Source organism: Canis lupus, chromosome 37 (genome assembly GCF_048164855.1).
Source record: "Canis lupus baileyi chromosome 37, mCanLup2.hap1, whole genome shotgun sequence".
Lineage (NCBI taxonomy): Eukaryota > Metazoa > Chordata > Mammalia > Carnivora > Canidae > Canis > Canis lupus.
In genome coordinates, this window is record NC_132874.1 from 26,037,807 (window position 1) to 26,050,198 (window position 12,392).

Here is a 12,392-nt window from a genome sequence, read left to right on the forward strand (position 1 = left end):
CGCCCCAGGCCCACGCCGTCGCCCCCGCGCCCCCCGCATCCCCGCGCCCCAGCAAGGGCCGTCTCGCAGCCGCAGCGCAGCGGGCTCGATGCTCGCAGGAGGCGGCCACCGCGCATGCTCACTGCACAGCCGGAGGCAGCGCGCCGCGCGGTGGCCGGGAAGCCCCGCCCCGCCCCGAGCGTCCTCCAATCGCAGCGCACGCGTGGCGCCCCGCGCTGGGAGGACGGCGCTTCCGGAGAGCCCCTCCCCCTGCCCGAGCGCCGGCCAATGGCAGCGCGCGGCGCGGCGAGAGCCCGGGGACGCGCGCAGCCTTCCGGCGCCTCGGCGGGGGCGCGGCTGTGGGGCGGTGTGCGCGCGGCGGCGGCGGCGGCGGCGGCGCGTGTGGAGATGCCCGGCGGCCGCAAGGTGAGGGGTGAGCCGCCGCGGGGCCCTGGCCCTGTCCGCGTGTTCCCCGGCGGCCGGCGGGCTGCGGGGAGCTGGGAGCCGCGGTGGCGGTGGGGCGCGGGCTGGGTCTGCTGCTAGCGGCGCGGCCCGAGCGGCTCCCGGGGGCGGGGCGGGGGGCGGGGCCGCGGAGCGCCCGTGAGAAGTTTGTCGCTCGGCGTCCACGCACTCCCGAGGGCCGCCCTGAGGTGGAGCGAGCCTGGGGTGGGGGGGCTGGGGTTTGGGGGCGTCAGAGTGGGAATTAGGGCGCCGGAAGGAGGAAGCAGGTCACTCGGGGGTCAGTTGTGTAGCTTATGCAGGGTTTGGAACGAGGGAGCTTCGTGAACACCGGCGGCTGCTTCTGTGACCGGAGGCGCTCCTCAAGGTGGGTGGCCGCGGAGGCGGCGCCTGGGCCACCGCGGGTTCCTGTCAGCGTTCCCGTTACACCCTGACTTCGAAATCTTGGTTTTTGGCTTGAGACTCAATTCTGCTCTCTTCTATCAGTTTTCAAGAACTTACCAGTTTTTTTTTTTTTTAAATAAGATTTTACTTATTTATTCATGAGAGACACAAAGAGGCAGAGACACCGGCAGAGGGAGAAGAATGCTCCTGCAGGGAGCCGGCTGTGGGACTCCCTCCCCAGGACCCTGGGGTCACACCCTGAGGCCCCCCCCCCCCCATGCTCCCCTCGTTTTTAAATAATTGCATTAGTGATCTGTTGCTTTTTTAGTGAATTGCCTCAAAACGAAGGAGCTTAATGCAACAGCAAAGAGGTTAAGTAGTTTGCCCAAGGTCACAAAGCAATTCGGCGAAGAAGCCAGGTTCTGTGCCCAGGTAGTCACTTGGAGATCTTGCTTTCTTTTTTTTTTTTCTTTTTTTTATAAATTTATTTTTTATTTGTGTTCAATGTGCCAACATATAGAAAATAACGGGACCTTGCTTTCGTTCAGGTTCCCGTAACCTGTGATTCGTGGCTTCCGCGGTGTGGCCGTCCCTTACTCCTTGACTTTACAGCTTTGTTCATTATTTATCCTCTAGGTAAAGCAAGTGACTGTGCTCACTGTACTTTCTTGCCTCTTGGTTTTCGCTCGTGTTCTTGGCTTGGAGTGATGCCATTTCTTTCATTTCTGCTGATTGGAATCTTAGTCATCTGTCGAGATCCACCCCCAATCTCACCTTCACTCTGACCGTCCCAATTGTAAATAAACTTTATTCTGCATTCCTGTGGAACTTTGTCTTTATCATTCGTATAGCTTCATGTCTTACTAGGTTTACTTGAACCTATCCTTGTGATGTAGACGTTTTCAGATTATGTCTTCACCCGGTGTCCCCCGCGAGCATCTGCCATAATCACTTGTACATATTATGTTCCCAATAATTACCTGTTGGATGAATGGAAGCGGTACTAATTCAGAAGATTTGCAGGTGTTCTAACTCTGAAGAAACATAGGGAAATACCTTAGTCAGAAGACTTGGGGGCCAGCCTCAGCTCTGCAAGCAACTAATTTTGTGATTTTGGACAAGCTATGTAGATCTTTCTGGACTCTTAAGGTTAAAGTTGGTAAGATCATGGACTACAGTGGTAGAATCGGGAATTGTATTGGGAGAGGACTTAGATGATAAATTATTAGAGGAAGATGAGATTTAGGTACCTGGAAATTGAAGGATGAAGAGGAGAGAATTAATGGTGACTCAGAAGTTGAACCTTTGAAAAATAGAAAGGTTGAGGAGAATTCGTTGATTCTTACCTGGTATTAGGATGTACAGGTATGTGAAACTTCAGCCCAGGGGAGAGATTGGGGCAGGCAGTTGCTCAAAGGCTAGGAGTATTTTAGTTCTTTCCTCCCTCCTGCCTTAGGCCCCTGACTGTCCCTTCAAGTTCTTTTTTCCTTTTGCTTTATGTTCCCTTTCCTTGCTAAATGCCAACAAATGACCACAATTACTCCCTTTCTCTCCCATTTGCTAAATTACCTTTTGAGATTTCCTGATCTTCCCCTTTACTCACAGTTCCTTTGCCTCCTCAGACTGAATTATATAACTCTTCCTGTTCTGTCCACACTTACCTACTGGAGGAAGAACTATCTTGGCAAGACCCTAAAAGGGAGTAAAGGGAAATTGTATCTTCCTAATGACACCCTCCTTCCTTAGTCTTTTGGGTTATCATCAAAAAACTTACTTTATTTCTGGTGCTTCTTGCATAATGGCAAGGGTATGATGGTAGGTATAAATTAAATGCAATTTAATTAATTAAATGCAGTTTGAATGGAAGAATACACAGGACTACATTTCAAGTGAAAAGTGTTTTTCAAGAAGGGAAAATATTTGCTTCTTTGAAGCAGGAGGGATGGAACCAATAGATAAAATAAGGACCCTTTACTAGAAAGATTCAATTCTGTTACAGAAAGGGATTAATTTTGGAGAATAGGAACATTTTTCTTCTGAGACCATAGGGAAGGGGAACTCAGGGAAAGATGTGATGAACTTGACTATGACAGTGACATGGAGAGGTAAAGGGAACTGTGGGTACGGAATTGATGTATGTATGTGATTGTGTGTATGTGTGTACGTAAGAGTGTGTGAGTAGAGAGCTAGGGAATGATTAAGAATGTTTACCAGCATTGCCCGAGGACATGTAATAAAACAGAAAGGAAGTTCTCATTTTGGGGTCATTAGCCCTATGGATTGATGGTTGGTAAAGTGAATTTGTAGCAGGGAAGGAGTCTTAATGCTTGAAAGGCAATGCTGGAGTCGTTGGCCGTAGAGTGCAGAATGGTAGGGGAGACATGGTGATTGGGAGCAGGCCAGTGACTGATAAAATGAATGGGCTTGAGACTTAAGAGAGTCCCAGTGAATTCCCAGATACTCAGAGAATTCACAGATACCCAGTCAGAAACTCAGCCAGTCATACCTTCTTTATGTAGAAGGTACACATTATAGTTAACATCAAGCACTTTTGTCAAAATGAGAAAATGCGGGGTCAGTAGCTAGAATCGTTATTTCTGGAATTAGACCTACACGAGGAAAATCTTGACATGTTGCTTACCAGCTCTCTGACTAGGGCAATATACCTAACATTTCTAAGTTGTAGTTTTTTTTTGTCTGTAAAGTAGGAATAATACCCATATCTTTTAGCATTACTGTGAGGGTTAAATAATGAGAATGTGTGAAATGATGTAGCACTCAATGTTAGTGGTAATGAAAGCAGATAATAAAACACTATGATAATGAAAGGATTTTTATATGAGGACAGACCTATTGTACATCCTCCACTGCTTTGCTTTTAGATTTCCCTGGAATTACTTCTTTCAGCTTGCTAAAGAAGGAGTAGGAAGAGGGAGCTTAGTTTTAAAGTTGTTCAGTGATGGGGAGAGATTCTCTTATAGTTATCTTGGTAGAAATACCTTATGGTTATGATTTTAGCCCTTGATAATCTCATTGAATGACTTACTAGTTTCACTTTTCAGAATTAGACTACTTAGTATTGACATCTTAGTCTACGTTATCCTTAAAATGGAAGGGAAAGAGAGCTGACGTTTATCAAAGATGTTCTGTATGTCAAGTACTTTATTTATATATATATATATATATATATAATATATAAACATATATTATATATATACATCTTATTTAAGGGAGAAAGGTGTTCATTCTTTCTTTTTTTAATACTATTAATAATATGCTTATGTAAGCATTTACAAATAAGATAAAATAGTACAAAGAAGTTTCTCATGAAAATCATCAATCCTTGCCATATTCTTTCTTGTACTTAATTCTGTCCCTGAGAGGCAATTACTTTTTAAAATTGAGGTTAACTATAGAATAACTACAGTTGTAAGGAGTAATAGGGAATTCCTATGTTCTTTACCTTGTTTGCTCCAGTAGTAACATTTTGCAAAACTGTAGTACATCACCACTGATATATAGACATTAATACAATCCAGTCATCTTACACAGATTTCCCTAGACTTGTGTGTGTTTAGTTCTTGTACATTTACAAATGTATAGGGTCCTGTATCCACCACCACTAGAGATACTGAACAGTTCCATTTGCGCAAGGATCCTTTTAATAATCATATCCTGTCCCTTCCAGTAACTTCCACCACTAACCACTGACAGTGGCTAATCTGTTCACCATCTTAAACATTGCACCATTTCAGAAATGTTACAAAGATGGACTTGTATGGTTTATAATCTTTTTGGATCCTTTTTTTCTTTTTTCTTTTCTCAGTATAACACTCTGGAGATTAATGCAAATTGTATGTATCAGTAGTTTGTTCATTTTTATTGCTGAGTAGTAGTCCATGGAATGATGTACTACAGTTTGGCCAACATTTTGCCTGTTGACGGACATTTGGCCTGTGTCCAGTCTTGGCTATTGTAATAAAGTTGCTATGAACACTTGTGCAGATTTTTTTGGAACATAGGTTTTCTTTTTTCTTTATTTAAAAAAAAGTTTTTATTGATTTTTTAGAGAGAGAGTACAAGTAAGAGAGCACAAGCAGGGGGAGTGAGCGGCAGAGGGAGAGGTAAAAGCAGACTCCCTGCTGAGCAGGGAGCCCAATGTGGGGCTCAGTCCCAGGCCCTGAGATTATGACCTGAGCTGAAGGCAGCTGCTTAACTGACTGTGCCACCCAAGTGCCCATAGGTTTTCTTTTTTCTAAGATAGATGCCCAATAGTGCAATTGCTGTGTCCTAGGATAATTTGATGTTTTATTTATTTTTAAAAAATTTTTAAGTAATCTCTGCACCCAGTGTGAGGCTCAGACTTGCAACCCTGAGATCAAGAGTTGCATGCCCTAAAGACAACCAGCCAGGCACCCCTGAATGTTTAGTTTTATAATAAACTTTTTCTTACAGTGGCTGTAGAATATTACAGTTGCTCTGGCAATGTGTGAGTGAATCAGTTTCATAGATAATAAATTTGTCCTTTTAAAGTATAGAGTTCATTGATTTTTAGTGTATTCACATAGTTGTGCAGATATTTCTAATTATAGAACATTTTCATCATCCTGAAAAGAAACCCCATAACAACCACAAAGCTACCTTCTGTCTGCATGGATTTGCCTATTCTGGACATTTCATATAAATGGAATAAATATTTGGTCTTTTATACTGGCTTCTTAGCATAATATTTTCAAGGAGCACCCATGGTTGTTGTAGGTATCAATACTTTATTCATTTTTATGGTTGAATAATTTTCTGTTGTATAGATACACCACATTTAAAAAATCCATTCATCAGTTGATGGGCATTTGGATTATTTCAGCTTTTTGGATGTTAGGAGTACTATGATTCTTTGTGCACCAATTTTGGGGTAGTTTTCATTTCTCTTGGATATAAATCTACCTGTAGAATTGCTGGGTCATATGATAATTCTGTGTTTAAGTTTTCAGAAATTGCCCACTGGGGGTTATGCTATATGTTGGCAAATTGAACTCCAATAAAAAAAAAAATAAATAAAAAACCCAAAAACCAAAGAGCAAGCTGGGGGATTAAAAACTCTACCATATCATAATCACGGTAAATATAAATAGAGTAAATACCCCAATTAAAAGGTAGAGATGATCAGATTGGATTTAAAAAAAGTAAGAATCAACTGTATCTTGCCTTTAAGGAATTCACCTTCAATATAAAAATGTATAGAGAATATTGTAATAAACATACTATACCCACCATTTAGCTTAAGAAACAAAATGTCATAAATACAAAGTAGATCTCATTCCAAAATTATTGCTTTACCATTCCTATGCATTTTCTTTGTGTTTATTTTGACTGCATATCCATATGCGGTGTGTGTGCATATGGTTTTAAACTTTATATAAATGATATCAAAGTGAAAAAAAAAGTTTTAAGGAATTGCCAAACTTTGTTCCAAAGAGATTGCATCATTTTATTGTCTCATTATCAAGGAATGAGGATTGTAATATCTCTCTACGTCCCTTTTAATACTTTTCATATGCCTGTCCCTTGATTTTAGCTGTCTTCAGGGGTAGAAACTGTTATCTCATTGTTTTGGTTTTGATTTACATATCCCTAATGACTAATGATGTTGAATGTCTTTTCCAGTGCTTATTGGGCATTTTTCTATCTTATTTGAAGAGATATCTATTCAGGTTATTTGTCCATGTTTTAGTTGCATTATCTTTTTACTGTTAGCGTTCTCTGTAAGTTCTTATACCACTCCTATATCAGATATATGATTTGTAAATATTTTCTTCCATTCTTTGGGCTGTTTTCTTGATAGTGTCACTTGAAGCACAAGTGTTTTTAAAATTTTGAAGTTCAATCTATTTTTACTTTTGTTGCTGCTACATTTGGTGTCCTATCTAAGAAATCATTGCCTAACCCAAGGTCATGAAGATTTATTTCTACATTTGTCCCAGCACCATTTGTCAAAAGATTATTCTTTCTCCACTATATTGTATTGGCTTTTCTTTCTTTCTTTTTTTGAAATTCAATTGACCATAAATGTAAGTTTATTTCTTGATTCTGATTCTCTTTCACTGATGTATGTGCTATTCTTATGCCAGTACCATATTTTTTTTTTTTAAATTATTGTAGCTTGTGAAGTCTCTAATTTTTTTAGGTTTCAAGTTTATTAAAGTTGTTCTGGGTTCCTTGAATTTCCTTTTTTTTAAAAAAATTTTTTATTTATTTATGATAGTCACACACAGAGAGAGACAGGCAGAGACATAGGCAGAGGGAGAAGCAGGCTCCATGCGCCGGGAGCCCAACGTGAGATTCGATCCCGGGTCTCCAGGATCATGCCCTAGGCCAAAGGCAGGTGCTAAACCGCTGTGCCACCCAGGGATCCCCGGTTCCTTGAATTTCCATGTGAATAATAACATGAGCTTGTCAATTTATGCAATTAGCCATCTGGGAATTTTATTGGATTTAGTTTGTAAATTGAAGAGTGTTGTCATTAATAAGTTTTCCAGGGCACCTGGGTGGATCAGTTGGTTAAGTGGGTCTTGATTTTGGCTCAGGTTATGATTTCAGAGTCATGAGATTGAGACTCTAGCTCAGCAGGCAGTCTGGTTAAGATTCTTTTTCTCCCTCCGGCTGCCCCCACATCTTGCTCTTTCTCTCTTTATATTAAAAAAAAAAATAAATTTTCCTTCTCCAATCCATGAACATGGGCTGTCTTTCCATGTTCTTTAGATCTTTAATTTCTTTCAACTGTATTTTGTAGTTTTCACTGTGAAAGTCTTGCACTTATTTGGTTAAATTATTCCATCGACAGATGAATGGATAAAGAAGATCTGATATATCTGTATATGTATATTTACACATACACACAGTGGAATATTACTCAGCCATCAGAAAGGATGAATTCTTAACATTTACATTGATGTGGAAGGAATTGGAGAGTATTATGCTGAGCAATATAATTCCATCAGAGAAAGCTAGTTATATGGTTTCACTCATATGAGGAATATAAAAACAGCACAGATTATGAGAGGGAAAGGGAGGGAAAACTGAATGGGCAGTCATCAGAGAGGGAGAAGAATCATAAGAGACTCAATTATAGGAAATAAACTAAGTGTTGCTGGAGGGGAGGTGAATTGGGGGGGATGAGGTAATTGGGTGATGGGCATTAAAGAGGGCACATGATGTGATGAATACTGGGTGTTATATGCAACTGATGAATCATTGAATACATCTGAAACTAATGTACTATATGGTAGCTGATTGAATATAAATAAAAAAATTAAAAAATAGGCAGCTGGTTGTCTCATAGGAAAAGCATGTGTTTCTTGATTTGGGGGTTGTGAGTTCTCTCTCTTCCCTGATTGCTCACTGGTAGCAAGCTGAGGGACAGCAACCTATATACTCAGACTGTGATAGACTTTAGATGTCATCAGCGTCTGTGAACCAATGATGATTTGTATGAGAAAAATGTACATAATCATTTAGTCATTTTAATGAATCCTTTTGTGGGGGGAGCATGGTGCACGGAGGTGATGAGATGGTTTAGGCACATGTCTCCTTCTCCTGTTCTAAAGGAGGGAGTAGAATATGCTAGAGACATGATGGCCTCACAGAAGGAGGGATGTTTGTGGGGTATTGAGGGTTATGTCATGGAAGAGAAGAGCACTGGTTGGAGAGACCAAAGGCAGTGAAGAGTGCCATGGAGGCACATATGGTGGGGAAGATGTGCAGGCTCTTTTGAGTGAGAAGGAGAAAGACTGATTCGGGGAGTGGAGCAGGGGTTGAAGGCCAGGCTCGCTGGTATCTGAACCTGGGTTCAGGCTTTCATTTCATCGGATTCGTGGGAGAGTTTCTGTCACTGCCGCTTGAGCTGCTAGAGAGCAGGGTCTTTCTCGCTCATCTTGTGTTCCTGGGCCCTGGCAGGATGTCTGCATGCGCTGGGCACTCAATAAATGCTGACTGGCTGAAGATAGGAATCTCAGATTTCTGTCATTTATATTAATGAGAGGGTTCTAGTCCCCACGGAATCAGAGTATGGATGAAATCTAGAGAAGCGTGGACAAGTCAAATGTAACCAAAGCCGTGACGGGCCTGAGAAATGTTCTATTACCTTGAGGGAAGGAAAGGACTCTGAGCAAACAAATGGGCAAATAGTTGGTAGAATGAGTTTTGAGCATCATAGTGCTTGCTAACTAGCCGACTTGGTTAAAACTTTCTATCTGTTCCTCAGAATTGTCCATGAGTCATCATCTCCTCCAAAAATTCCTGGGTGCAGTCCGTTGGGATTTATGCAGATACTCCAGAAAACTTGCCCTTTGCATTCAGTTAGACATCTCATTTGTTCCCCAGATTTATTAAATGGTACCCCAAACAATTACTATTCAGAAACTTTCCAGGAAAGATTCTTTCCTGGAGCCTCCAGGCTGACACCTTCATTTGTGGCTTCTTGGCTCCAGAATTGTGAGAAGAATTTTGTTGTTTTAAGCCACTGAGTTTGTGGTCATTTGTTATAGCAACCTGAGGAAACAAATGTAGCTCTTTATGCTGTTTTGCTTGTTTATTACTTTTTGCTTCTCTCTCTCTCTTTTCCTTTTTCTCCTCCTTTCTCTCTCTATGCATGTATGTATCAGTTCTTTCTGTACCATCTTCGAGTAATTGGACACCTCTACCCCTAAGTATTTCCTTGAATAAGGATATTCTCCTACTAAGGAAGCTTCCTCAGAGCTGTCATGGGAAACTAGTGGAGGGAAATACCCTCTTGAGGATGGATGCTTCTTCCTCTTAGAGTCCTACCCAGCCATAGGAATTTCTACATAAAGAGGAATATGCTTAGAGCTATTTCATGTTAAAATATCATCTTTGTTATGGCTGAATGTGTTTTTATGATTTTGTTTCCTCTTCCTACTTAGGTAAGTTTTAATGAGTATTTTAATCGTAATTCATTTTTTTTTAAACCACAATGCTTTTGATAAGGGGTTATTCAGGTGATCAGTTCATAGTAGTTGGCTTTAATTTGATTTGTGAGCAAATCTAAAAGATTCTCCTTAAATAAAATGCAAATTTAAAAACTTATGAATACATGTCTGTTGTAGACATTTGTAAAAAAAAATAGCAAGACTTACATAAAAATACTTGGAGAAAGTAAATCAGTGTTATCCCTGTTGCTAGATAAAACTATTTCACATTTTCTTCCCTTGAATATCTTAAATATACTCTTCTGGTTTTTTTTCTGGCATAAAGATGCTATTTACATCCCATGATAAGGTAATTTTTATTCACTTGTAGGTCATTTGTTCCTTTTTCTAGATGTTCAAAGGGTTTGTTTAAAAGTCTATTTATTAGGATATATCTTGGTGTTGATTGCTTTTGGGTTGACATCAGATATGTGGTGTGCATCAATATGCAGTTTCCTTTTTTTTTTTTTGAGATTTCAGGAAAGTTTTTCTGGAATGATCTTGGTCCCATTATCTTGGTTTTCTTCTTCTTTTTCAGGGATTGCTATTATCTGTATATTATCTTGTATCCCAAGAGAGACTTGATAGATCACTCTCTTTCTCTTGAATCCTTTCACTTTCCTCATTGGAGGGGAGTGAACTTTAAAATTTCCTCCGTATTACATTCCTCCTCCTTTTTTTTTTTTTTTTTAATATTTTACTTATTCATGAGAGACACAGAGAGGCAGAGACATAGGCAGAGGGAGAAGCAGGCTCCTTGCAGGGAGCCTGATGTGGGACTTGATCCCAGGACTCCTGAAATCACCACCTGTGCCAAAGGTGCCTCACTTTCCTCCTCTTAATACTTTCTTAAGATATTATCTGTGATAGCTACTTGCTTTTGGATTTTTTCTAGTGTAGTCTTTTCCTGTGCTGATCCCCCCCCCCATATTGAGAGAATATTTTATTTTCTGTTTCAAGTGTTTATTTAAATTCCAGTTAGTTAACATACAGTGTAATATTAGTTTCAGGAGTAGAATTTAGTGATTCATCACTTACATACAATACCCAGTGCTCGTCACAAGTGCCCTCCTTAGTTCCCATCATGCATTTAACCCATCCCCCCACTTATCTCTCTAGCAACCCTCAGTTTGTTCTCTGTAGTTGAGTTTGTTTTATGGTTTGTGTCTCACTTTCTGTTCTCCCATGTTCATCTCTTTTGTTTCTTAGGTTCCACATATGAGTGAAATCAAATGGGGTTTGTCTTTTTCTGACTGGCTTATTTTGCTTAGCATGGTGTAATCTGGCTCTATCCATGTTGTTGTAAATGGCAAGATTTCATTCTTTTTTATGGCTAATATTCCTTTGTATATACGTATGTGCATGCATATATATATATGTCGTATTTCATATGTATACTTCAAGGAAAGTACAAGGAAAGTGTATGTAAATATATATAGGTGCTTTGTAATTACATGTATGCATCCCACATCCTCTTTATTATCCATTCATATGTGGATGTACATTTGGCTCTTTCCCTCAGCTGATTTTTTAAATTTTATTCTACAGCTTAAGATTTGTTGCTTCATTTCTGACTTTTTATAAGCTGAATGTGTTGTTTTATATTGAAATAGTTGGTTACACTTTGTTCTGTGAGCATGTCTTTGGTGTGCTTTCTTCGTGTAAGTGTTGGGATGTTATTCTGCTCCATTTTGTTTTTTCTAATAATAACTTTGTACCAGATTTGACCTTGATCCCTTTCTATTGCTTATTTTTATGTTAGAGTTTCTGTGAATTTTTAGAAGAAGATAGGATTCAAAATAACTTTTATAATTTCTCTTGTTATAGTTTGCAAAAATATGGCCACTTGTTTGTTATTTAGACATTTCTTGGCTTGGTTCCCTTGCTCCACTCCATCTGGACCTTTTCTTTTCTTTGTCTGTACCATCTCTGTGCTGCTGAGCAGATTGCCCTGCCAGCAGTTTCTCTGCAGTGTGAGGCTCTGTCCAAGAAGGTAGTCCTGGCTGACCAGTGCTGAGTGACAGACTGCTCATGCCCATTTGGATCTTGGGTGGAACCTTTGCCCTCGCCCTCTTTCAGGTACCATTTCATTCTCAGATTGCCTGTTCCACTTCTTAGTGAATACCACGTGTCTGTGTGCTCCTTCACTTAAACTTTGCTCTCAGGTATAATCATATACAGGACCTTGGAGAATTGAATGTTTGCCTTCACCCATTTGTATTTTAGAATTTGTTCTCTAATTGTACAAGTTTATGTGCTTTCTTGTTACTCTATTTTACGAGGGGGTTCAGTCACTCCTGGGTTTCCACAGTGCTGTCAACTTAACATATATTTAATGAAGTTTTTTGTTTTTTTCTTTAAAAACCATCTCCACAGAGAAAAAGAAATTGGGATATAGAATACCCATGCTTTCCAAGAGAGAGTCCACTGAAGTTCAAAAGTTCAGGTCTCAGGACAGCAGGGGCAGCTGCTTCCCTCTCTGAAGCATGGCTCAGGTGTGGAGAAGGGTTTCAGGACACTTCTGGGACTCAGGTAAAGTAGTTGTAAAATTGTTTTCCTTGAATGCCAAAGGCTACTCAGATTCCT

General features: G+C 40.3%; 1 protein-coding gene across 12 annotated transcripts in view; it reads left to right on the forward strand.

The window, feature by feature from the left end:
• Window positions 1-286: 286 nt before the first annotated feature.
• Window positions 287-12,392, forward strand: part of SPIDR (scaffold protein involved in DNA repair) — a 434,037-nt gene continuing 421,931 nt past the window's right edge. For 5 of the 12 annotated variants that reach the window (XM_072813794.1, XM_072813796.1, XM_072813795.1 and 2 more), the window contains exons 1-2: window positions 287-405; window positions 12,183-12,338. In XM_072813794.1, the coding sequence (XP_072669895.1) occupies window positions 388-405; window positions 12,183-12,338 (174 nt within the window). In that variant the 5' untranslated portion in view covers window positions 287-387. Of the gene's footprint in view, window positions 406-687; window positions 806-11,751; window positions 11,886-12,182; window positions 12,339-12,392 lie in introns of those variants that run through there. The other 7 variants (XM_072813797.1, XM_072813798.1, XM_072813803.1 and 4 more) reach the window with 4 other exon arrangements.